Genomic DNA, 27,500 nt, shown 5'->3' with positions numbered 1-27,500 from the left:
TGTAAAACGTGGCCTTTGTAAAGTTTTATTGTGCTTTTAACATACACGGTCCACCATGCACTTTATCATTATAGTGGCAATTTATACCCTATATCTTATAGCACTTTACATGGTATATACCTCTTAATTTTTTGATTGGTTACTTTATTGATTTGTTTGTGTATTTACATATATATAGCACCCATGTGATCACTGTTTGTTGCTTAAAAAGGCTGCACTGGCAGCAGAAACGTTGCGCTTTTTGTATTGATATGGAATAAACACCTTTTCTACACTCATAACTGAGTGCTGCAGCTTCTTCTTGGATGTGTTACCTGCCTTGACCTAGGATCTTTCATCGCTGCTTGCACCATCTACTATCTACTTGGGCGCTGCTCTATATTTTGTTTGCTATATATATATATATATATATATATATATATATATATATATATATATATATATATATATAAAATGGGGGGCTCCTTCTTTAGTTTGCCTCGGGCAGCAGAGAGGATTGTTTCCCCCCTGTATTTGAGTGATAGATAAGTGTAGAATACAGCACTTTTTAGCACTCAAATGAAATGTATACCAGACTAAAGATGATCAAATAGTCATAAGCCACAAGGCTTTAGATGATATCTTTTGCAAGGTATTCGGATATATACCCATGGTATACACGTGATAAGTGTGATGTGAATGGAGATTGGCAAGAATGTAACCGTTCAGTGACTGCAGGCTAATGGATAGGATCTTACTGTATCCATATACAGTGGTCCCTCAAGTTACAATATTAATTGGTTCCAGGACGACCATTGTATGTTGAAACCATTGTATGTTGAGACCATAACTCTATGGAAACCTGGTAATTGGTTCTAAAGGCACCAAAATGTCATCCAAAAATAGGAAAAAGTGAGAATTAAAGAAAAATAAGTAGATAACTGATATAGATAAAGCAAATCCTTACATATAAAAGTAGGAAAGATCTGCTGGGAGCTGTAATCACTGTCTATGTCAGTGTTTCCCAAGCAGGGAGCCTCCAGCTGTTGCAAAACTACAACTCCCAGCATGCCCAGACAGCCAAAGGCTGTCCGGGCATGCTGGGAGTTGTAGTTTTGCAACAGCTGGGGGCACCCTGCTTGGGAAACACTGGTCTATGTAGAGGACAGGAGCTTCTTCAGGGTCCTGTACAGTACGGGCAATGTCCTAAAAAAAAGTTACATGGAGCCGCCCTCACCTGGTGTCCAAAGGAGCAGCTAACCCTGGTACAGGTAAAGAGTACAGAACATGTAATACCTCCCTGTACTGTAGGGGGCGCTACCAGACACCAGTCAGTGCATACACTTCAGTAATAAAAGGTAAAGAGTACAGAACATGTAATACCTCCCTGTACTGTAGGGGGCACTACCAGACACCAGTCAGTGCAAACACTTCAGTAATACAGGTAAAGAGTACAGAACATGTAATACCTCCCTGTACTGTAGGAGGCGCTACCAGACAGCCAGTCAGTGCATATTCAGTAATACAGGGGTTTTACCAGTGAATGCCCATTCTGATTGGTCGGTTCTTCCAGCCATTGACATGTTTCACATATCTGGACTGTCCATACATTGTATGTTGAGTCTGGTTTCAACTTACGATGGTCCAGAAAAGACCATTGTATGTTGAAACTATTGTATGTTGAGGCCATTGTAAGTTGAGGGAACACTGTATATATTATTATTTTTTTTTTTACAAAATAAAAAAATATGGACGAGCCCTTTAATGATCCACGTAAGGCCGCATGTTGTTTGGGATACTGGACGCCTCCCTCTTAGGGTGAGACTGGTCTATAAATCCTTCCATATGTTTGGGTCTGTGAGTCAGATCCAGCTGAAGAGCTTTTAATGGGTCAACTGTGTCATGTCCGCTAAGTGATGCATCCTCAAGTGTCCGTATAGGTCTCTGTTAGACAACAAGTCTTTGCCAGTGGAGTACCCCTTAAGACATTCATGGTATATTGATGGGATAAGTCATGAGTGTCTTATAGGCTGGGGGGGGGGTCACCTCTCTAAAACCATGACTAAGAGAACTGAGGTCCTATTATTCAGGTCTCATCTAACAAGACATCTGAGGGTTGGTCTTTTGGCCAAGATCAAGTGTGATACAGTATTCCCTCAAGTTACAATGGCCTCAGGTTACAATATTTCTGGTCTTTTCTGGACCATTGTAACTTGAAACCAGACTCAACATACTATGCTACAGTCAAGATCTGTGAAACGTGTCAATGGCGAAAGAACTGACCAATCAGAATGGGCATTCACTGGTAAAACCTCTGTATTACTGAATATGCACTGATAGCGCCCCCTACAGTACAGGAAGGTATTACATGTTCTGTACTACTCTTTACCTGTATTACTGAAGTGCATGCACTGACTGGTGTCTGGTAGCGCCCCCTACAGTACAGCAAGGTATTACATGTTCTGTACTACTCTTTACCTGTATTACTAAAGTGTATGCACTGACTGGTGTCTGGTAGCGCCCCCTACAGTACAGGAAGGTATTACATATTCTGTACTCTTTACCTGTACCAGGATTAGCTGCTCCTTTGGACACCAGGTGAGGGCGACTCCATGTTACTTTTTAAGGACATTGTGTACTGTACAGGACCCTGAAGAAGCTCCTGTCCTCTACATAGACAGTGATTACAGCTCCCAGCAGATCTTTATTACTGTTATATGTCAGGATTTGCTTTATCTGTATTAGTTATCTACTTATTTTTCTTTAATCCTCGCTTTTTCCTATTTTTCGATGACATTTTTGGGGCTTCAGAACCAGTTACCAGTTTTCCATAGAGTTATGGTCTCAACATACGATGGTTTCAACATACAATGGTCGTCCTGGAACCAATTAATATTGTAACTTGAGGGACCACTGTAATGGATACGGCCATAATACGCCCTTGTTTTAGGTGCCCATCTGCAACCACCTCTAGATGAAGATCAGTAGGTTATTAGAGACAGTGAAACCTCTTTGAGACGACCAACCAAAATTGCATCAAAAAGTGGAAGAGTGCGTCTTCTCAAACAAAATGACCACCATGTAAAATGTATGGTAGACCGAAAATTTGTCACACAAAAACCTGGCCTAGATACAGGGGTGGTCTTCTCAAAGAGTGAGCTTTCACTGTACTTGCATGAGGAACCCCTTTGTTGCATAAGTATTGGATCCCTTGCCAAAAAAAAAAATAAAAAAAATAAAAACTTTACTGAGGAAGACTTGTTTCATGGCCAACATTATAGAGGACACGGTCCACATCTCTTACCTTCTCCAGTGCATTGTGGGCCTCTGTGGCTTGCAACTCCTCAGTAGACCCTGGGGCTGAACGCTTCAGAATATTCTGTGGAAAAAAGGAGAGATGCAGAAGACATAAGAGAAGGGGGGGGGGGATCCGTAGTGCATCCGCAGTGTATTTCACGCTGCAGATGCGCTGATGGCAGTTACAAAAGCGAGCTCCCAGCTGCAGCCGTGTAGCTATGTGTGTCTGCTCGTAGCGGCGGGTTTCCCACCGCTACGAGCTGACACACTGAGCTTCCCTGCCGCAGCATAGAGCTCAATCACGTGACTGCTATCGGCGCATCCGCAGAGTGATGCGCTGTGCGTGACCCTACCCTTATAATTCCATAATGTAGTATTCCCAACCCATGACTCTCCAGGTGTTGCAAACCTATCACCTGGTCTATTCGGTGCAGAGTCTTCAGCGTCCTATGTTAGGACATCGTCAGTTATCAGTGTGATAGCCTGGGGGATGTAGGGTAGGGGGAGTGTAGCTGTCTGGTAATTAAAGGGTGCTTGTAAATTCGTGACGCCAGGGTGAGGGCTCCTCAATAAAGCTTTTCCTACCGCCACCCTTCCCAAGAGCGATAGGGAGGTAGATAAGAAGAATAGATTGTCCACAACCGGAGAGTTTCTGAAACAGCATTAACTTTTACTGAAGGTTTTCTGCAAGCTTCAATATTACAACAGTCTCTGGGTATAACAACAGCTTTTCCTTGATGATAGGCAAAGGTTGGGACTTTAGCATTAAGAGTCTTTTGATTATATGCATTGCTCCACTGGATTTAGGGGTTTATTTGTGGTCCAGTAGTCACGATAGCATTAGCGGGGATTTAGATTTGAACTCACGGTTTTGGTTCCGCTGAGGCCGGCAGGTTTTTGAGGCCTAGCATGTTTTTGAAAGTTGCGCAGAACCGTCCTGTTAGTCCGGCATCCATGAGAGCAGCAACCCAAGAGAGCGATAATTGGATGCAGCTCCCTTATATGGGCAGGGGCTGGACTAATGCTAATTGGTCCATACAACATACCATAGAGGTTACTAGCATGGTCACATGACCGAAGGTCCTGCGACACTGAACAAGGTAAGTACTATACATTACTATAAAATATATAACCATTAAATATATACATATATCTTAGCATTAGAAATAGACTTTAGGAGAGGTGACTAGGGGTGGTCCCACCTGAGGAACCCTACCTGAATGAAGTTACTCTGACTTTGGGGACCTCTACACTAGGTACTGTATGCAATACTGTACCGGGACACCACATCAGCCACAACTCCGTCCCGCGTCTAGCGAAACACCGTCCCGCCTCCTCCCTCAGACCAATCTCCGTCAGTCATCAGCCACAACTCCCTCCTCCCTCATCCAAAACTCCGTCATCCCTCAGACAAACTTCGTGCCATATAGCAACGCCGACAATGCACAGCACGTATAGCAGAGTCGAAACTGTGTAACTTGCATGTGTACTACAGACACTACATGTTCTACAGAGTCTGTATAGCAGAACCGACACTGAATAGCGTGTACAGCAGAACCCGTATAGCAGAGCCGACACTGAATAGCGTGTATAGCAGAACCCGTATAGCAGAGCCGACACTGAATAGCATGTATAGCAGAACCCGTATAGCAGAGCCGACATTGAATAGTGTGTATAGCAGAACCCGTATAGCAGAGCCGACACTGAATAGCATGTAATGCAGAACCCGTATAGTAGAGCCGACACTGAATAGCATGTATAGCAGAACCCGTATAGCAGAACCGACACTGAATAGCATGTATAGCAGAACCCGTATAGCAGAGCCGACACTGAATAGCGTGTAATGCAGAACCCGTATAGCAGAGCCGACACTGAATAGCGTGTAATGCAGAACCCGTATAGCAGAGCCGACACTGAATAGCATGTATAGCAGAACCCGTATAGCAGAGCCGACACTGAATAGCATGTATAGCAGAACCCGTATAGCAGAACCGACACTGAATAGCATGTATAGCAGAACCCATATAGTAGAGCCGACACTGAATAACATGTATAGCAGAACCCGTATAGTAGAGAGCCGACACTGAATAGCATGTATAGCAGAACCCGTATAGCAGAGCCGACACTGAATAGCATGTTCAGAAGAACCCGTATAGCAGAGCCGACACTGAATAGCATGTTCAGAAGAACCCGTATAGCAGAGCCGACACTGAATAGCATGTTCAGAAGAACCCGTATAGCAGAGCCGACACTGAATAGCATGTTCAGAAGAACCCGTATAGCAGAGCCGACACTGAATAGCATGTTCAGAAGAACCCGTATAGCAGAGCCGACACTGAATAGCATGTTCAGAAGAACCCGTATAGCAGAGCCGACACTGAATAGCATGTTCAGAAGAACCCGTATAGCAGAGCCGACACTGAATAGCATGTTCAGAAGAACCCGTATAGCAGAGCCGACACTGAATAGCGTGTACAGCAGAACCCGTATAGCAGAGCCGACACTGAATAGCGTGTACAGCAGAACCCGTATAGCAGAGCCGACACTGAATAACATGTATAGCAGAACCCGTATAGTAGAGAGCCAACACTGAATAGCATGTATAGCAGAACCCGTATAGCAGAGCCGACACTGAATAGTGTGTACAGCAGAACCCGTATAGCAGAGCCGACACTGAATAGCATGTACAGCAGAACCCGTATAGCAGAGCCGACACTGAATAGCATGTACAGCAGAACCCGTATAGCAGAGCCGACACTGAATAACATGTATAGCAGAACCCATATAGCAGAGCCGACACTGAATAACATGTATAGCAGAACCCGTATAGCAGAGCCGACACTGAATAACATGTATAGCACAACCCGTATAGCAGAGCAGACACTGAATAGCATGTATAGCAGAACCCGTATAGCAGAGCCGACACTGAATAACATGTATAGCAGAACCTGTATAGCAGAGCCGACACTGAATAGCATGTATAGCAGAACCCGTATAGCAGAGCCGACACTGAATAGCATGTATAGCAGAACCTGTATAGCAGAACCGACACTGAATAGCAGGTATAGCAGAACCCGTATAGTAGAGCCGACACTGAATAACATGTATAGCAGAACCCGTATAGTAGAGAGCCGACACTGAATAGCATGTTCAGAAGAACCCGTATAGCAGAGCCGACACTGAATAGCATGTTCAGAAGAACCCGTATAGCAGAGCCGACACTGAATAGCATGTTCAGAAGAACCCATATAGCAGAGCCGACACTGAATAGCATGTTCAGAAGAACCCGTATAGCAGAGCCGACACTGAATAGCATGTTCAGAAGAACCCGTATAGCAGAGCCGACACTGAATAGCGTGTACAGCAGAACCCGTATAGCAGAGCCGACACTGAATAACATGTATAGCAGAACCCGTATAGTAGAGAGCCGACACTGAATAGCATGTATAGCAGAACCCGTTTAGCAGAGCCGACACTGAATAGTGTGTACAGCAGAACCCGTATAGCAGAGCCGACACTGAATAGCATGTACAGCAGAACCCGTATAGCAGAGCCGACACTGAATAGCATGTACAGCAGAACCCGTATAGCAGAGCCGACACTGAATAACATGTATAGCAGAACCCATATAGCAGAGCCGACACTGAACAACATGTATAGCAGAACCCATATAGCAGAGCCGACACTGAATAACATGTATAGCACAACCCGTATAGCAGAGCAGACACTGAATAGCATGTATAGCAGAACCCGTATAGCAGAGCCGACACTGAATAGCATGTTCAGAAGAACCCGTATAGCAGAGCCGACACTGAATAGCATGTTCAGAAGAACCCGTATAGCAGAGCCGACACTGAATAGCATGTTCAGAAGAACCCGTATAGCAGAGCCGACACTGAATAGCATGTTCAGAAGAACCCGTATAGCAGAGCCGACACTGAATAGCGTGTACAGCAGAACCCGTATAGCAGAGCCGACACTGAATAACTTGTATAGCAGAACCCGTATAGTAGAGAGCCGACACTGAATAGCATGTATAGCAGAACCCGTATAGCAGAGCCGACACTGAATAGCATGTATAGCAGAACCCGTTTAGCAGAGCCGACACTGAATAGTGTGTACAGCAGAACCCGTATAGCAGAGCCGACACTGAATAGCATGTACAGCAGAACCCGTATAGCAGAGCCGACACTGAATAACATGTATAGCAGAACCCATATAGCAGAGCCGACACTGAATAACATGTATAGCAGAACCCGTATAGCAGAGCCGACACTGAATAACATGTATAGCACAACCCGTATAGCAGAGCAGACACTGAATAGCATGTATAGCAGAACCCGTATAGCAGAGCCGACACTGAATAACATGTATAGCAGAACCTGTATAGCAGAGCAGACACTGAATAACATGTATAGCAGAACCCATATAGCAGAGCCGACACTGAATAACATGTATAGCACAACCCGTATAGCAGAGCAGACACTGAATAGCATGTATAGCACAACCCGTATAGCAGAGCAGACACTGAATAGCATGTATAGCAGAACCCGTATAGCAGAGCCGACACTGAATAACATGTATAGCAGAACCTGTATAGCAGAGCAGACACTGAATAACATGTATAGCAGAACCCGTATAGCAGAGCCGACACTGAATAACATGTATAGCACAACCCGTATAGCAGAGCAGACACTGAATAGCATGTATAGCAGAACCCGTATAGCAGAGCCGACACTGAATAGCATGTTCAGAAGAACCCGTATAGCAGAGCCGACACTGAATAGCATGTTCAGAAGAACCCGTATAGCAGAGCCGACACTGAATAGCATGTTCAGAAGAACCCGTATAGCAGAGCCGACACTGAATAGCGTGTACAGCAGAACCCGTATAGCAGAGCCGACACTGAATAACTTGTATAGCAGAACCCGTATAGCAGAGCCGACACTGAATAGCATGTATAGCAGAACCCGTATAGCAGAGCCGACACTGAATAGCATGTATAGCAGAACCCGTTTAGCAGAGCCGACACTGAATAGTGTGTACAGCAGAACCCGTATAGCAGAGCCGACACTGAATAGCATGTACAGCAGAACCCGTATAGCAGAGCCGACACTGAATAACATGTATAGCAGAACCCATATAGCAGAGCCGACACTGAATAACATGTATAGCAGAACCCATATAGCAGAGCCGACATTGAATAACATGTATAGCAGAACCCGTATAGCAGAGCAGACACTGAATAGCATGTATAGCAGAACCCGTATAGCAGAGCCGACACTGAATAACATGTATAGCAGAACCTGTATAGCAGAGCAGACACTGAATAACATGTATAGCAGAACCGTATAGCAGAGCAGACACTGAATAGCATGTATAGCACAACCCGTATAGCAGAGCAGACACTGAATAACATGTATAGCAGAACCCATATAGCAGAGCCGACACTGAATAACATGTATAGTAGAGCCCGTATAGCAGAGCAGACACTGAATAGCATGTTCAGAAGAACCCGTATAGCAGAGCCGACACTGAATAGCGTGTACAGCAGAACCCGTATAGCAGAGCCGACACTGAATAACATGTATAGCAGAACCTATATAGCAGAGCCGACACTGAATAACATGTATAGCAGAACAGACACTGAATAGCATGTATAGCACAACCCGTATAGCAGAGCCGACACTGAATAGCATGTATAGCAGAACCCGTATAGCAGAGCCGACACTGAATAACATGTATAGCAGAACCTGTATAGCAGAGCAGACACTGAATAACATGTATAGCAGAACCGTATAGCAGAGCAGACACTGAATAACATGTATATCAGAACCCGTATAGCAGAGCAGACACTGAATAGCATGTATAGTAGAGCCCGTATAGCAGAGCAGACACTGAATAGCATGTATAGCACAACCCGTATAGCAGAGCAGACACTGAATAACATGTATAGCAGAACCCATATAGCAGAGCCGACACTGAATAACATGTATAGTAGAGCCCGTATAGCAGAGCAGACACTGAATAGCATGTTCAGAAGAACCCGTATAGCAGAGCCGACACTGAATAGCGTGTACAGCAGAACCCGTATAGCAGAGCCGACACTGAATAACATGTATAGCAGAACCTATATAGCAGAGCCGACACTGAATAACATGTATAGCAGAACAGACACTGAATAGCATGTATAGCACAACCCGTATAGCAGAGCAGACACTGAATAACATGTATAGCAGAACCCGTATAGCAGAGCCGACACTGAATAGCGTGTACAGCAGAACCCATATAGCAGAGCCGACACTGAATAACATGTATAGTAGAGCCCGTATAGCAGAGCCGACACTGAATAGCATGTTCAGCAGAACCCGTATAGCAGAGCCGACACTGAATAGCATGTATAGCAGAACCCGTATAGCAGAGCCGACACTGAATAACATGTATAGCAGAACCGTATAGCAGAGCAGACACTGAATAACATGTATATCAGAACCCGTATAGCAGAGCAGACACTGAATAGCATGTATAGTAGAGCCCGTATAGCAGAGCCGACACTGAATAGCATGTTCAGCAGAACCCGTATAGCAGAGCCGACACTGAATAGCATGTTCAGCAGAACTCGTATAGCAGAACCGACACTGAATAGCATGTATAGCAGAACCCGTATAGCAGAACCGACACTGAATAACATGTATAGCAGAGCCCGTATAGCAGAACCGACACTGAATAACATGTATAGCAGAACCGACACTGAATAACATGTATATCAGAACCCATATAGCAGAGCAGACACTGAATAGCATGTTCAGCAGAACCCGTATAGCAGAGCCGACACTGAATAGCATGTTCAGCAGAACCCGTATAGCAGAGCCGACACTGAATAGCGTGTACAGCAGAACCCGTATAGCAGAGCCGACACTGAATAACTTGTATAGCAGAACCCGTATAGCAGAGCCGACACTGAATAGCATGTATAGCAGAACCCGTTTAGCAGAGCCGACACTGAATAGTGTGTACAGCAGAACCCGTATAGCAGAGCCGACACTGAATAGCATGTACAGCAGAACCCGTATAGCAGAGCCGACACTGAATAACATGTATAGCAGAACCCATATAGCAGAGCCGACACTGAATAACATGTATAGCAGAACCCATATAGCAGAGCCGACACTGAATAACATGTATAGCAGAACCCGTATAGCAGAGCCGACACTGAATAACATGTATAGCACAACCCGTATAGCAGAGCAGACACTGAATAGCATGTATAGCAGAACCCGTATAGCAGAGCCGACACTGAATAACATGTATAGCACAACCCGTATAGCAGAGCAGACACTGAATAACATGTATAGCAGAACCCATATAGCAGAGCCGACACTGAATAACATGTATAGTAGAGCCCGTATAGCAGAGCAGACACTGAATAGCATGTTCAGAAGAACCCGTATAGCAGAGCCGACACTGAATAGCGTGTACAGCAGAACCCGTATAGCAGAGCCGACACTGAATAACATGTATAGCAGAACCTATATAGCAGAGCCGACACTGAATAACATGTATAGCAGAACAGACACTGAATAGCATGTATAGCACAACCCGTATAGCAGAGCAGACACTGAATAACATGTATAGCAGAACCCATATAGCAGAGCCGACACTGAATAACATGTATAGTAGAGCCCGTATAGCAGAGCCGACACTGAATAGCATGTTCAGCAGAACCCGTATAGCAGAGCCGACACTGAATAGCATGTATAGCAGAACCCGTATAGCAGAGCCGACACTGAATAACATGTATAGCAGAACCTGTATAGCAGAGCAGACACTGAATAACATGTATAGCAGAACCGTATAGCAGAGCAGACACTGAATAACATGTATATCAGAACCCGTATAGCAGAGCAGACACTGAATAGCATGTATAGTAGAGCCCGTATAGCAGAGCAGACACTGAATAGCATGTATAGCACAACCCGTATAGCAGAGCAGACACTGAATAACATGTATAGCAGAACCCATATAGCAGAGCCGACACTGAATAACATGTATAGTAGAGCCCGTATAGCAGAGCAGACACTGAATAGCATGTTCAGAAGAACCCGTATAGCAGAGCCGACACTGAATAGCGTGTACAGCAGAACCCGTATAGCAGAGCCGACACTGAATAACATGTATAGCAGAACCTATATAGCAGAGCCGACACTGAATAACATGTATAGCAGAACAGACACTGAATAGCATGTATAGCACAACCCGTATAGCAGAGCAGACACTGAATAACATGTATAGCAGAACCCATATAGCAGAGCCGACACTGAATAACATGTATAGTAGAGCCCGTATAGCAGAGCCGACACTGAATAGCATGTTCAGCAGAACCCGTATAGCAGAGCCGACACTGAATAGCATGTATAGCAGAACCCGTATAGCAGAGCCGACACTGAATAACATGTATAGCAGAACCGTATAGCAGAGCAGACACTGAATAACATGTATATCAGAACCCGTATAGCAGAGCAGACACTGAATAGCATGTATAGTAGAGCCCGTATAGCAGAGCCGACACTGAATAGCATGTTCAGCAGAACCCGTATAGCAGAGCCGACACTGAATAGCATGTTCAGCAGAACTCGTATAGCAGAACCGACACTGAATAGCATGTATAGCAGAACCCGTATAGCAGAACCGACACTGAATAACATGTATAGCAGAGCCCGTATAGCAGAACCGACACTGAATAACATGTATAGCAGAACCGTATAGCAGAGCCGACACTGAATAACATGTATATCAGAACCCATATAGCAGAGCAGACACTGAATAACATGTATATCAGAACCCATATAGCAGAGCAGACACTGAATAGCATGTTCAGCAGAACCCGTATAGCAGAGCCGACACTGAATAGCATGTTCAGCAGAACCCGTATAGCAGAGCCGACACTGAATAGCGTGTACAGCAGAACCCGTATAGCAGAGCCGACACTGAATAACATGTATAGCAGAACCTGCCAACACTGTACAGCATGTATAACAAACAGACCCCGTATAGCAGAGCTTTCTAGTACATGCTGTACAGTGTTGGCTCTGCTATACAGGCTCTATAGCACATGTGCAGTTGCACAGTTTCAGCTCTGCTATACGGCAGGAAGTTTTTTGTCTGAGGGATGACTGAGTTTTGGGTGAGGGAGTTTCTGATGAGGGAGTTGTGGCTGATGACTGACGGAGATTGGTGTGAGGAAGGAGGGGGGGGAACGGTGTTTCGCCTGACGCGAGTCATCAACCGCAACTCCGTCCCACGTCAGGCGAAACAACGTCCCCCCATCCTTAAAATGGACACTGTATATGCGTTATGAAAGGTATTTTCTATTAAAGTCAATAGGAGGCAGTTTTCGTGCGCCAATTTGGTTGTCGATTCTATGTCCAAATCAGCATTATAATTTTATTGTGTCTGAATTGGGCCTTATAGAATAAACAAGTAGCCTGACCCAGGAAAGAAACCTTACTTGTAGGAGCAGCCGCAGCCGAGTTATCCTCTGGAAGGGAAGGATGAGGAAAGATTTGAGGCTCAGCCTTTGGCACACAGGGTCGCTCTCCAGCTTGGCCAAAACTTGCTGAAAACGCGGGTTACCATTCCTGCCGTGGAGACAAAAACGTAAATCAGGGATCATGTTACCACAATGACCACATAGATTGGACAGATAGTGGCGGCACTATTTACAGGAAAACCGTTTTAGTCCTTAGAGCTGTAAAAGGTCAGGAGGGCGGTACAGGTCTCCTACACAAGAGACAGTACGCTCAGGTAGCTACTAGCTTTAAAGGGGTATTCCAGTTAAAAAAATGTTTTTTTTTTCATATCAACTGGCTCCAGAAAGTTAAACAGATTTGTAAATTACTTCTATTAAAAAAATCTTAATCCTTCCAATAATTATCAGCTGCTGAAGTTGAGTTGTTCTTTTCTGTCTGGCAACAGTGCTCTCTGCTGACACCTATGTCTGTCTCAGGAACGGTCCAGAGCAGGATAGGTTTGCTATGGGGATTTGCTGCTACTCTGTACAGTTCCTGAGACAGACAAAGGTGTCAGCAGAGAGCACTGTGGTCAAACAGAAAAGAATAATTCAGCTTCAGCAGCTCTTAAGTACTGAAAGGATTAAGATTTTTCAATCTGTCCAACTTTCTGGAGCCAGTTGATATGAAAAAATTTTTTTTTTCACTGGAACACCCCTCTAAAGGGTAAAATCAAGGGCAAAAATTTGGCGGAAAACTATGCTCTTCGATGGATAGATAAAAAGATAGTGATATCCAGCGCATGGAAAAATAATCTAAAAAGCAAGACTTTAATGAAACATGGCCACTAAAACAAGTGAAGCTCCGACGTGTTTCTTTAAAATGTTTCATCATAGTCTTGTTTTTTTTCATATATTTTTTTCGGGAACTGGATATCACTTTTTCTATCCTGTTATCTACATGGGAAACACCCCCCCCCCCCCCCCCCCCACACACTTCTGTCCACGCTCCTGAACTCACATCCTGTGCCAAGGGCTACAGCTCCATTCAGACTTGTGGGGAGCTGAACAGTTATTTTATTTTTTTGTTTGTACTACGTAGACTTCTCTTCCTCCAGGGAGTGTGGTTCTTATTAGCATGTATGCGAGCAATTTTTTCAAAGTTCATACACACTTAGCAAAATGTATGGAGAAGCTGGCGTATTTTTAGGAATTTGCACAAAAACTTCACGCACAACAACAGTAAGCTCACCCTGCTGGTCGTCTCATTGAACTACGCCTATGCAGGTGAATTGTCTGTATCAGAATAAAAAACAAAGCTCCAACCATTCTAAAGTTGTGAAGTTTTAAAGGTATAAAATAAAATCCCAAGATACTAATGGACCTGTTAAGATTAAAGGGGTACTCCGGGGGAAAACAATAATTTTTTTTAAATCAACTGGTGCAAGAAAGTTAAACAGATTTGTAAATTACATCCATTTAAAAATCTTAATCCTTCCAGTACTTATCAGCTGCTGTATACTACAGAGGAAGTTGAGTTTCCGTCTGGCCACAGTGCTCTCTGCTGACACCACTGTCCATGTCAGGAACTGTCCAGAGCAGGAGACACCCTGGTTGGGAAATACTGGTCTAAACAGATACATTGTAACTAACTTCCAGTTGTGAGAGGTTTCAGTACTGTAAAGAGTACCTGTCACCAAATGAAACTTTTAATATATTGTTCCTTGTGTAATTAGCAGACACTTTCCCATTCACTTGCTTTCAAAATTATCAACATAAATATGTTTAAAATGCAATAGAAAAAACTGGCCACTAGGTGGCGCTGTTCTGTTCCCTGCCACAATTAATACAGTGAGTTTGGTCTCCTCCCGACCTGTCAGGAGACCAAACTCAGGAAGTGTTTCTCTGCACTGAGCTTAATTGTCACTGTTAGCAATACAGACAGAAACATGCACAGAGCCTGAGGTCTTCTATTCATCACAATACTGCAACAATGTGAGGGCAGAAGTGGTCGCCCAGCAGGCTTCAGTGATGTCATGCCTGCTGGGAAATGCCCACTTTCTCCTGCTGTGAAATTTTACAATGTGAGCAAGAAGAAAGGTATGATAAAAACTATTTCAGAGCTTTAAAAAGTTGTGTAAGGGCAGGAGGGGTGTTAGGAACAGTAGGTAATTTAGAACAGTTTAGTTGGTTACAGGTACTTTTTAATAGAAAGCCGAGATATTTAAAATCTGGGAGTTGTAGGAGGGGGGTGACTTGAAGTGTTGAGCACGAATATTCATAATATTTTATCGTGAATATTGGCACTTCGCGAATATTTAGAATACAGTGCTATATATTCGTAATTAATTCACATGCTAATTTTTTTGCAATTTTTTTTGCGGATTTTCGCCTGGGAAAAAAAAGGGAATGAACATAGCGAATATGCGAATTTCGCAAACATAGGATGAATAATCGTCAATATATTCAGGAAATATCGCAAATTCGAATATGGCCCCTGCTGCTCATCATTCATGACTTGTCGGGTCACCGGGCCAGGTCTACTACTTACATCAGCGTTTGGTAGGTCCTGTCCTGATAACTCTGGTTGGTGACATACGGTAAGTAGACCCTGCGGAAGTTGGGCTCATGGTTCATCACCACATCGCACACTTGGAAGTTGTAGATGTTGCTCTCAAATTCTTCTTCCAGGTCAAAAAGGAAACTGATCAAAGAGGAAAAACACATAAATAAACAATAACAGGGCACAAAGTCACTTTCCCCCTTAGATAACACTCTTAGTCATTGTCTAATCAACTTCTTAGGAAAATGTGTCATTACAAAATTACTTCTTGTTCAAAACAGGTTTTTATGTGAACTGTATTTAAATCGGATTTCTCCGTGGTGTTTTTTCCTAATTTTTTATATTTTTATTTTGTTTTCTTTTTTTTCTCTTAATAATCCTGAAATCTTGCAGTTTCTTTTCTGACCACTACGCCTAAAACTAAGCGGAGACTTCCTGTTCTGTACAGATCACTTCCCAGCAGTCTCCTCCTTATTAAGGTGACACCAGTGTAAAGATAACGATAGATGTTGCTCACGGATCAGTCTCCCCTCTCTCTAGTCTCCCCCTCCCAGTCAGCAAGCATGTCCAGACACGTATCACATTAAAGGGGTATTCCAGGATTTTTTTTTTATTTGACTATGCTACAGGGGCTGTAAGGTTAGTGTAGTTCATAATATAGTGTCTGTACCTGTGTGTGACGGTTTTCTCACAATTCTTCTGTGATTTTCACCTTAATATTTATTTTTAATAGCATAAAAAATGACTTGTCTCAGATTTTTCCCAGGTTGCAATGCGGCCGAGACCTGACTCACTAGTCAGCTGATGACAGGGAGCCTGTCTGCTTCAATGGGTGGAGCGATCGCTTGGTGGGAGAGAGACCAATCTGCAACTAATGCAACAGCTGTAGGCACCCTGATTGAAAACCACATGCCTTTTGAATGGATGCAGCTTATTTATGTTTCAATGGGTGGGGTGGCTGATGTGTGGGAGGGAGGAACATGGAATTATGTAGGCAAAAAATAAAACTCAAACAGGAAATACCAATTCACAAAAAGCTATCCACAGTGTTATGGTAATCTCACAGCATAGCCGTTTAGCCCCAAGACAAGCGCAGATCCTTCCTAAGCATGTCCATTACTGTCTGCCAGGTACGTACTAAAATCACGTTATGGACGAGAACCCCTTTAATATCAATGGGACAGCTTCAGTATTGTGGTCTATGTCCTTAGGCCTTGCTGTAAAATATCTCTCTAAATGCATCTTAAAGGGGTTCTCCGGTGCTTAGACATCTTATCCCCTATCCAAAGGATAGGAGATAAGATGCCTGATCGCGGTAGTCCCGCCGCTGGGGACCCCCGTGATCTTGCAAGCGGCACCCCGTTTGTAATCAGTCCCCAGAGCGTGTTCGCTCCGGGTCTGATTACCGGCGACCACAGGGCGGACGGCACGCTCCGGGGACTGATTACAAATGGGGTGCCGCTTGCAAGATCCCGGGGGTCCCCAGCAGCGGGATTCCCACGATCAGGCATCTTATCCCCTATCCTTTGGATAGGGGATAAGATGTCTAAGCACCAGAGAATCCCTTTAAAACAGCTCAGGCAAGATGGTTGCCCCCTTATAATAATGTGCACAAAATCAACTAAAAAATACAGAAAATAGAACAAGAAGATGTTTCAGTATCTGCTCCTAATCACTATAAAGAAAAAGAAAATCTAGGCAATATATTCATTTTATTCTGTTATTTTCTTAGGCTGGTCATACACATTAGATAGCTGCTTGCCAGACCTCCTCAAACACATGCACGCTCTCTGCAGCTGATCATACATGTGTTCTCATTGGGTAAAGGGACTAGCTACTGCCAGATTCCACTGTCTCTTCCAGACTCCTCTGCTGGTGGCCTTTCTTCCCTTAGAACAATAGGATCAGGCATGTTTACCCGTAGCTTTAGACGGCCTTACATATACAGTGCCTTGCAAAAGTATTCACCCCCTTGACTTTTTTCGTATTTTGATACATTACAGCCTTAACGGCAAAACATTATTTCGTTTTTTCCTCCTCATCTTTACAAAATCCTAACTCTCAATTTTGCACCTAAAAATCCATATGATGGCTTATTTTGCGCCACCAATTCTACTTTGCAGCAACATCCCTCATTTTACCCAAAAATCTACAGCGAAACGGGAAAAAAAAAATCATTGTGCACTGCTTTAGTGTCCAACTTTACGCCATCACTGTCTGGTATAGATGTAGACATTACCCCACCAATACACCAGCACTGTGTCTGCCACCGTGTGCTCCTCCACCTCCTCACCGCCATCTTTACTATGGAGAGGGAGCAGCTCCCAATAACCGCTGTGCCTGTAGCTTCTAAGTCAGTGTTTCCCAACCAGTGTGCCCCCAACTGTTGCAAAACTACAACTCCCAGCATGCCCTGACAGCCGAAGGCAACAGCTGGAGGCACCCTGGTTGGGAAACACCTCTGCAGCTTAAAGGGGTACTCCAGTGGAAAAACATTTTTTCTAATCAACTGGTGCCAGAAATTGTAATCCTTCCAGTACTTATCAGCTGTATACTCCAGAGGAAGTTGTGCAGTTCTGTCCGTTCTGACCACAGTGCTCTCTGCTGACACCTCTGTCCATGTCAGGAACTGTCCCGAGCAGGAGAGGTTTCCTATGGGGATTTGCTCCTGCTCTGGACAGTTCCTGACACAGACAGAGGTGTCAGTAGAGAGCATTGTTGTAAGACAGAAAATAACCATACAACTTCCTCTGTAGCTGGAAGGATTATTATTTTTAAATAGAATTTACAAATCTGTTTAACTTTTTGACACCAGTTGAAACATTTTTTTTTTTCCCCACTGGAGTACGCCATTAAACAGGGATGATTACTCCTCTTCTCTTTAGCTGCCATCTCAATAAAGGAGAGAATACTCACTCTGCGCTGGCGTCCCGAACCTCAGACAGACGGGAAAACAGCCATTGCCGATCCTGAGCGCTCAGAACTTCCTGCAATTCTGTGCTGCGCTGAAAATGATCCACCGCGATGTTGAGACTGCGCAAGTAGAGCGCCTCCGACATAATGAGCTCGAATTTAGCCTGGTGACAGGAGACAGCAGGAATCCACTTTACATGAATACATTGTAACAAACTCTCAGCTGTGTGAGCAGGGTTACTAAGTATTTTTAGACACTGGATTTAAACAGTGAAAGCAATGGATGGGTCCATGAGAAATTGGGTGCGCTTGTCATCCGCAGATGTCCCCTTCTAAAAGAGTACCATCTACAGATCCCCCATAACAGTGTGTCATCGACAGATCCCCCATAACAGTGTGTCATCTACAGATCCACCATAACAGTGTGTCATCGACAGATCCCCCATAACAGTGTGTCATCGACAGATCCCCCATAACAGTGTGTCATCGACAGATCCCCCATAACAGTGTGTCATCGACAGATCCCCCATAACAGTGTGTCATTGACAGATCCCCCATAACAGTGTGTCATCGACAGATCCCCCATAACAGTGTCATCTACAGTTCCCCTATAACAGTGTGTCATCTACAGATCCCCCATAACAGTGTGTCATCTACAGATCCCCCATAACAGTGTGTCATCTACAGATCCCCCATAACAGTGTGTCATCCACACTGTGTCTCTTTAACAGTGTGTCAACTACAACCTGTCATTATGCCAAAGTACAACCCAAAGGGAACCCTGACCCTCTTACCTCCTGTAGCTTCTGCTCCTCTCTGGTCATGGACAGGAAGGTCACACTGTCCCGGATTTTGGGAATGTCCTGCCATAGGGAGTCAGCCGAGGAGATGGACAGACGCTGCAGGTAGGAGTCCTGGGACGATAGGATCCTCCTCCGCACTCTCGGAGAGCTGGGCTGACTCTCTTCTGCGGGGGAATCACCCGGCTTCTGCCTCTGAATCTCCTGGTTAAGGGCCACATCACTGTATTCCTGATACAGAAGGTTGGCTGCAGAGTCAAGAATGAGAAGGCGTCAGAGAGCAATAACACAGTGACACCTTCAGGCTGAAAGGAGGAACTGCACTTAATAAAAAATTAAAAAAAGTCTCTTTAAACCATTGTTTCCCAACCAGTGTGCCCGCAGCAGCTGCAAAACTACAACTCACAGCATGCTGTGAGTTGTAGTTTTGCAACAGCTGGAGGCACACTGGTTGGGAAACACTGCTCTAACACTGTTAGGATTTTTGAACACTAAGAAATACACTTATGTGCTGGATCCCCCAGAACAAACGCTTCTTATAGGTTTATTCTCTGTAAATTTATTTTTATTTAAAAAAAATTAAAATTAAAAATAAATAAATTAAAAAAAAAAACTTACAAGAGTTTATGAATGTGGAGTAACGTCGGTGGATGCTCTGCGATGAGTCTGAGGAAGGTGGTTTGTTCTTGCTGCGGCTCCCTCTTGGAAAAAGAAAGCCACAGGGTTAGAGCGAAACATACAGAATAGTGAGTACAGCTCTGAAGTATAATACAGGATATAACTTAGGATCAGTACAGGATAAGTAATGTATGTACACAGTAACCTCACCAGCAGAAAAGTGAGTGCAGCTCTGGAGTATAAAACAGGATATAACTCAGGATCAGTACAGGATAAGTAATGTAATGTATGTACACAGTGACCCCACCAGCAGAATAGTGAGTACAGCTCTGGAGTATAATACAGGATATAACTCAGGATCAGTACAGGATAAGTAATGTAATGTATGTACACAGTGACCTCACCAGCAGAATAGTGAGTACAGCTCTGGAGTGGGAGCCAATCAGTTGTGGGTGTGGTTCTGCTTCAGCTGTGTGGTGGTGTCTGCTGTGCCTCCTGAGCTCCAGGGAATTACCACCTGTTCCACCTGGGACCTGCTTTCTCCTCCCCAGGGAGGGAGTGGGTTTCCAGGGATGAGTGAGGGAGGCGAGGCCCAGGCTTCTGCCTCCCGGAGTAGGCCGCAGGGAGGCAGGAGAGGCCAGCAAGCGGCCTGTACATCAGAAGATCTGGGGGTTAGGCGATCCACCCGGAGTCACAGCAATGTCACTCCAACACCCCCCACAGAGGCAAGAGGCCGAAAGGTTTCTGGAAACGAGGATCCCAATTTGGGAAAGCTGGGTGCTGCCAGCAGAAAGCCAAGGTCATCTGGAGGAAGGCAGAGTACTCACGGAGGTGAAGCCTACCTCAGTGAGGAAGGCTGGGGAATGCTGAGGACCCGGGAGTCTATTTCCACCTATACTACCCGGGTCGTAAGTCACCTCCGTGAGTATGAAGACGCCTGCAAAGCTGTGAGAAGGCTTCAGGAGGAACTTCGCCATGTCCGTTCTAGGCTGGAGGTTACCCCAAAGAAGAAGAAGCCTGAAGTCCAGGCACAGATAAAAGGTCTGATGGCTGAAATAAATGCTTTGGAGGAAAGAAAGGAGGAATTGCTGGAGATGAGTGGACCATTTAAAGAAAAGCTGAAAAATCAAGAGCGTTTCAGAGATATGGATGAAAAGAAACAGAGAAGGTTGATGGGGCTGCAACCTGAGAGCCAGGTGGATGATGAGGAGGAGATAGAGGGAGAACAACAGCCAGATCCACCTGGTGGCCTGTCGCAACAGCAGCAGGCCCCATACAGTGGGCCCCCTGCACAGCAGCCAGCAGTATCACCTGCCGACTCAGGGGAAGACAGTGACAACAGCTACCAGGGAGGGGCGCTAATGGCCCAAATACGTATGCTGGAATCCCCAGTGTGTCCTCAGAATCTGGTGTTCGGAGATGAGCTGCCAGATGAGGCACCTGGGGGTAAGAAAAAGAAGACCAAGCCAAAGCAGCAAGAAGTGGTGAGTTACATCTACACCCCCCTCCCTGTAAACCCTGAGTCGGCCGCAGGGTCAGCTCATTGTGCAAGCCCCGTTACCCAGCCCAGCCCGTGCTCTGTGGTGGACTCGGTGCAAAGGAGCGGGGAGAGTACAGGTACTAAAAGGGCGCAAAACTCCATGCCTGTTTGCAGTAGCAGGGATGGAGTAGAGAAGGCACTGGCTGCAAGGCCGGACAGTGAGGGCAGCCCAGCAGTGGGCATAGAGGCAGACTCCGGGGCTGTAGTTCGCTCCCCTGTGGAAGGGGGGGTGACAGTGCCTGAGGTAGTCGCGGTGACTACAGATGTAGCAGACGCTCCCAAAAGAAAAGAACAAATCTTATTTTGTATTGGCGCCGCTGATCCCATTGATCAGGGCGCCCTGATAAGACTGGAGAAATTGCTGATGAGGCGGAGGGCACTAATAAGAACAGGGCTGGGGCCTCCTCTAGACTGGGTAAGCATGCTGCCCGGTCCCTTAAAGGGCCAGCGGAGGTTGTCCCAGCTCTAGTGCCCCGTGATGCCGAGGCAAAACGGACTGAAAATGTATCAACATCACCATCATCATCATCATTTGCAGGTTTACCTGTTGCTGGTCCAGCCAGTGTGAGTGATGGGGTAAATGGGGTTGGGGGATGTATGACTGGGGAGAGGATGGAGATTGATGTTACTGGGGAAGGTGTTTTTGGGGGAGGTGGTGACCATGTTATTGGAGTTGGTGCTAATGTTGTCATTGGGGGTGGTGGGGATGTTGTCATCAGCAGTGGTGTAGGTGCAGGGTCTGGTCCGGTTGCCCCCCCCAGTGGTGACAGACCATAGGAGTTATGCCAATGTCACTGCTGGGGGAAGTAGAATACTTTCCTCGTCTCCTGACTCTAGGGACGGTTTATTGCAGCGAAGTCTCCTGGAAGCTCTGAAAAAGGGGGAAAGGTCGATTAATGTAGAGGGTAGAGCAGTTGATCTGTCCTTCTGGATAGAGAGACACGGTCTCTCTGCCTTCCGAGAGGAAAGAGGGGGCGATACTGTGTGGTCCCTCCCAACAGCCGGGGCAGGTAGTAACCGTAGGAATGTGGTCCGTATTCGGTGGCAGGGCGAAGATATGTGTCCTTCAAGGACCAAAGTGGTTGAGCTCTTGCTAAAGATGGGCTTCAAGGCAGTTGATATCTTCGCCTTGATATATCCCTACGGTACTCCTGAATTCGATATCAGTTTTGTTCGGCCAGAGGGGCTTGAGCTTTTCTGGTCGAATTATGAATTGGTAAAGAATGAGCCCGGCTGGTGAGACTTTGCCATACAGGCATTGTCTCGCCAAAACGAAATCAAGAGAGTGACCGTTTTGACCCGTAACGAATCACTCTCTTGTGTTGACATCATCACCTGATTAGGACGGTATGGCGAGGTAATGGGGGTCCCGCAGAAGAACAGGGACGAGTTTGGCATCTGGTCAGGAGCCTGGACGTTTTTGGTAAAACTTAAACGTTCAGGAAATACAGTTACCCATATTCCATCCTCTGCCTTTCTCGGTAGGGATCGTATCCAGATTTTCTACCGGGGTCAGCCGAAGCTCTGTCACAGATGTGGTGACCCCACACACTTCAGTGCAAACTGTACGGTGCAGAAATGTGCCTTGTGTGGGGGTGTAGGCCATCTTGCTGCATCTTGTGCAGAGATTAGGTGTCACCTGTGTGGTGAATTAGGTCACCCATTCAGTCGTTGTCCTCGTTCTTTCGCTAATGCAGTCTTGTCCCCAGCGGGTGAAGATCACGAGCCGGAATATGCTGGGGAGGGGACTAGCAGGGGTGGAGGAACTGAGGGGTCAGTGAGAAACAGCAAGAAAAAGACACCAGCCCAACTAAGACGTCTTGATAAACGCCAAAGGGATAGGGTGATGGGGAAAGCCCGGGTTACCGGGACAACCTCTCATTCTGTCCCAGAGGCCAACCTTGCTGCTGAGACCCTGAGGGATGGCGAGCTGAATGAGGAGGTCAGGAGGATCCAGAATGAGGAAGGTGCCATCTCCTCAGATAGCGTGGAGGAGGATGATGGGGGATGGCAGAAGGAGACACGAAAGCGGGGTACAAGTAGGAAAAAAAAGGGAGATTTAAGATCTTCTCCCACCCTGGTCCAGGTGCCACAGGAAGGCAAAACTGACTCCCCTCTGGTTGGCCTTTCTAATCGATTTCGACCCCTCAGGGACGTCTCCTCCTCTTCTTCGGAGGGGGAGGATGAGGGGGAGGTGGCAGAGGGGCTTCCAGGGGGCGCCGAGTCCTCTTCCCCTGGGGAGGTTATGTCCTCGGGGGAAGGGACTGGCCTGGAATCCGGAGACGAGGAAAGTAAAACGACGTCTGGTGAGATGGACACTTCTATTTCTCTAAAGAGGGTGAAGAGTTCTTCTGATGTGGAGGGTGAGAAGGGGAGTGGGAAAAAGAAAGCTGTTTAACTCAATCACCCTTGATGGCGGCACCCTCTCCGTTGACGCTGGCGTCCATTAATGTCGCCAGCATTAAGTCAGATACAGCTCGATTTGCGGCCTATGATTTTTTTGCCCATATTAATGCTGATATTTTATTTTTGCAAGAGACCAGGCTAACAGATATGTCATCTATCTACAAGGCTAAAAGAGAGTGGAGGAATGGGCCCTCCTACTGGTCTCTTGGGGCCGAGCCGTATAGCGGAGTGGCGGTCCTTTTTACCGCAGCGGTAGAATGCCGACGGGTTATCGAGTTAGAAATGGGGAGGTGCCTGATCTTAGATGTCCTCATGAGGGGACAAGAACTTCGCCTTATTAACATCTACGGCCCACAGTCTAAGTGGGACCGGAAGTGTCTCTTTATGAGGATCAAGCCCTATCTTTTTACAAGTCGGCAGGTGGTCTTTGGAGGGGACTTTAATGCTGTCACGAGGCCCCAAGACAGGGGAGGTGCCAGAGACAAGCTGACTTATGATAGCGTCGCCCTTAATAGCATAGCGAGTGAGGCTCACCTGGTGGATGTCCACATCCGGCACACCCCAGGCCACGCGGGATTCACCTATCATAGGGATAGTTGTAGGTCTAGGATAGACAGGTTTTATTTAAAGGAGGAGGCCGTCTCTTCAGCAGTGTCTGTTGTTGAGGTGGAGTTCTCCGATCACTGTTTAATTTTGTTTTCTCTGAATGTCACAGAGACCCCCCGGATGGGCAGAGGCTATTGGAAGCTGAATTCGTCTCTCTTGGAAGAAGCGGAGATAAGACAGTCCTTTGAGGATTTTCTTCAGAGCCAGGTACCATTGCTGGGCCTTTGTAGCAGTAAGTCAGAGTGGTGGGAGATCTTCAAGGAAAGGGTTGCGAGATTCTTCCGCCAGCTCTCGGGCCTCAGAAGCCTAAACAGGTACAGCTTGTACCAGGGCCTGAGGAAGAAACTTGAGAACCTTGTCTCGACTGGAGGTAGTTGTGAGGATATCTCCAGAGTGAAGTCCTTGCTGATGAAGTGCCAGTACGATATGCACGCATCTTTGGTTTTTGAGAGGGATTACGGGAAGTACCGCTCGCCCGACCCTTACAGAAACTGCAAGATGTCAGTGAATAGTAAAGTAGTCTCAGGAGTGATTGATAGTACGGGATCCTTGAAAAGGTCCAGATCAGGGATCCTGGAGGTCGTCAGATCCTTCTACTCGCACCTCTTGGGAAGGAAGGATCTAGATCGAGAGAAGGTATCAGCTTTCTTGGCTGAAACCATCCCTGAACCAGGAGTAGACCCCTCTCTTGACGTTTTGACAGAGATGATCCGGGAAGAGGAAGTCAGGATGGCTATTGATGGGCTTGCCCTCAAGAAGTCACCCGGTCCGGATGGCTTAACATCTGAGTTCTATAAGACCTTTAAGGACACTTTGGTTCCCCTCTTGACTGCGGTTTTTAATGAGTGTCTATCCTCGGGCACTCTGCCAAAGTCCATGAGGAGGTCAGCGCTGATCATCCTGTCAAAGGGTAAAGACCCGTCCCACATTGAGAATTGGCGTCCCATAGCACTTCTCAATGCGGACAGAAAGATTCTGGCAAAAGTGCTGTTTAACCGGCTGGTGGAGTTTGCACCCCGGCTCCTTTTGGGGGCTCAGCATTGCTCTGTTCCGGGCCGCAGTACATTCAGTGCTGTGCTCAGCGTCCGAGAGGCTGTGGAGCAGGGTAGGGCTGGCCACTGGAAGGGGTACTTGCTTTCCTTGGATCAGGCAAAAGCGTTTGATCGGGTTAACCATGAGTACCTCTGGTCTGTCCTTCTGAGATATGGCCAGCCAGGGGGGTTTGTTGATTGGCTTAAGACCTTGTATGTAGGGGCAGAGAGTTTCCCGCTTGTGAATGGTTGGATTGGCCGCTCTTTTGAGGTTGGGTCTGGTGTCCGTCAGGGTTGTCCTGTGAGCCCTTTGCTGTACGTGTTTGCAATCGATCCTTTCCTTAGAGGGATTGATTGTGGACCGTTGGCGGGGGTGAGAATGGACCTGGCAGTGCCGGATTCGGCTCTGAGGGCGGTAGCGTACGCTGATGATGTCACCGTGTTTGTCTCCTCACAAGAGGAGGGCAGATGGGTGATGTCAGAGGTGGACCGCTACTCGGAGGCATCCGGGTCCAAGATCAATCAGTATAAGTGTGAGAGTCTCTGGCTGGGAGGGGGAGATCCTGATTTTGATCTCCCGGACACCCTTCCAGAGCCCCAGGAATCCGCAAAAGTCCTCGGCATCGAATTTGGTCAAGGGGATTACCCCAAACAAAACTGGGACAGCAGGCTTAAGATCACCGCTCAGAAGGTAGATCAGTGGAAGGGTTGGTCTTTGACCCTCCGGGAAAGGGTTAACCTGATGAAAACTTTCCTGCTCCCTTTGCTGATATATCTGGGCAGTGTATGCATGTTGCCAGAACCTCTTTGGACCCGGGTCTACAGTGTGTTCTTCCAAATGTTATGGGGGAATAGACTGAACCTAGTGAAGAGGGAGGTTACTTACCGTACGAGGAGACTAGGGGGGTTGTGTATGGTCAACCCTGTGGTGTTCCTAGTGAATACCTTTCTTAAGACCAATATAGCAAACCTCTGGTCAGAGAGGGCTCCTCCGTGGGTATCCTCCTGTAGGGGATGGTTTCGGCCTTTCTTCCAGGAATGGGAGACAGGAGGGCAAGTGAAGGATCTTCGCACACCACACGGACATCTCCCGGCTTATGCTACCCTGGTTCTGAAGTTTATTCGTCGGTGGGGTCTGGGGATGTGGGAGATTAGGACTCTGTCGAGGAAATTCCTTGACAAGAGGGTCCTGTCTTCTCATTTCCAGAGGCCATTGGCGCTCAAGGACTGCCCAAGTCGGGATCTGGAGGTGGGTTTAGAGCTTTTGAATTCTATCAGGATCCCCTTGAAGTTTTGGGACTTGACTTGGCGCTGCTTCCATGGGAAGCTGTGTGTGAGGGACAATCTGAAGTGCAGGAGCTCTGATGACCGGGGATGTCCCCGCGAAGAGTGTGGAGGCATGCTGGAAAGCATGGAGCATTTTCTGCTTCATTGTCCCTTTAACACAGAGGTTTACAACAGGGTGGGCGCTTCCATTGGTTGGCCTCGGCTGGCCAGTCTCTCCTATGCGGAATGGGCCTATGGGGCATTCAGAAACTTTGGAGGCTGGGACCGGTGCACTTTATTCCTAGTCAGCTCAGTGGCCAGGTATTACACGTGGAACGCACGGTGTTTAGTGTCGACGCAGCGTAAAATCCTCCCTGTGGGTGAGGTGGTTAGGAACATTCTTGGTGACCTGGTGAAGGTGCGTTCTCTGGAGTACAAGAGGCTGGGTGCTGGCAGGGCCTCTCGTCTGTGGAGGGGCTCTGCCTTTAAAGTGCCTTAGCCTGTTGTCTCCTCCTGGTGGTGGGCTGATGCTGGCACATTAGTCTTTTTGTTTTGTGCTGTAGATATATGGTGATATAGGGCTTGCAGGCACTGAACTTGAGCTTTAGGGGTTTGTGTGATTGAAAAGCCTTATTGATGTTTGTTGTTTGGTTTGTATTATTTTGTATATATTTGTTTTGTTTGTACATTTATGTATATGTATATATATTGTATTTTTTCTAGGGGTTGTGTTGTGTTGGGGTTTAGTGCTAGGTTGGGTGGTGGGTAGATGGGGGAGGGGGGATTCTGTGTGGGACTTTTTGTTTAAAAAAAAAAAATCCTGGACTGGTTCATGGACGTCTGTTATCATGTACTGGGGGCATGGGATGCGGGACCAGCTCAGGGCCAAAAAAAAAAAAAAATTACCGTATTTATCAGCGTATAACACGCACTTTTTAGGCTAAAATTTTTAGCCTAAAGTCTGTGTGCGTGT

General features: G+C 46.3%; 1 protein-coding gene and 1 long non-coding RNA gene across 4 annotated transcripts in view; one reads left to right on the top strand and one right to left on the bottom strand.

Moving 5' to 3' along the window:
• LOC130281862 (uncharacterized) overlaps positions 1-27,500 on the bottom strand; it is a 97,301-nt gene that overhangs the window by 21,547 nt on the left and 48,254 nt on the right. For all 3 annotated transcript variants that reach the window (XM_056529597.1, XM_056529596.1, XM_056529598.1), the window contains exons 5-10: positions 19,679-19,761; positions 19,055-19,308; positions 18,264-18,424; positions 15,336-15,488; positions 12,785-12,914; positions 3,284-3,358 (exon numbers count right to left, since the gene is read on the bottom strand). In XM_056529597.1, the coding sequence (XP_056385572.1) occupies positions 3,284-3,358; positions 12,785-12,914; positions 15,336-15,488; positions 18,264-18,424; positions 19,055-19,308; positions 19,679-19,761 (856 nt within the window). The remainder of the gene's footprint in view (positions 1-3,283; positions 3,359-12,784; positions 12,915-15,335; positions 15,489-18,263; positions 18,425-19,054; positions 19,309-19,678; positions 19,762-27,500) is intronic.
• The window catches only part of LOC130281863 (uncharacterized), a 106,946-nt gene that overhangs the window by 31,980 nt on the left and 47,466 nt on the right, over positions 1-27,500 (top strand). The window lies entirely within an intron of this gene.

This window comes from Hyla sarda, chromosome 7 (assembly GCF_029499605.1).
Source record: "Hyla sarda isolate aHylSar1 chromosome 7, aHylSar1.hap1, whole genome shotgun sequence".
NCBI classification, from domain to species: domain Eukaryota; kingdom Metazoa; phylum Chordata; class Amphibia; order Anura; family Hylidae; genus Hyla; species Hyla sarda.
Note: the sequence above shows the minus strand (reverse complement) of the source record. Positions and strands in the feature narration are given on the sequence as shown.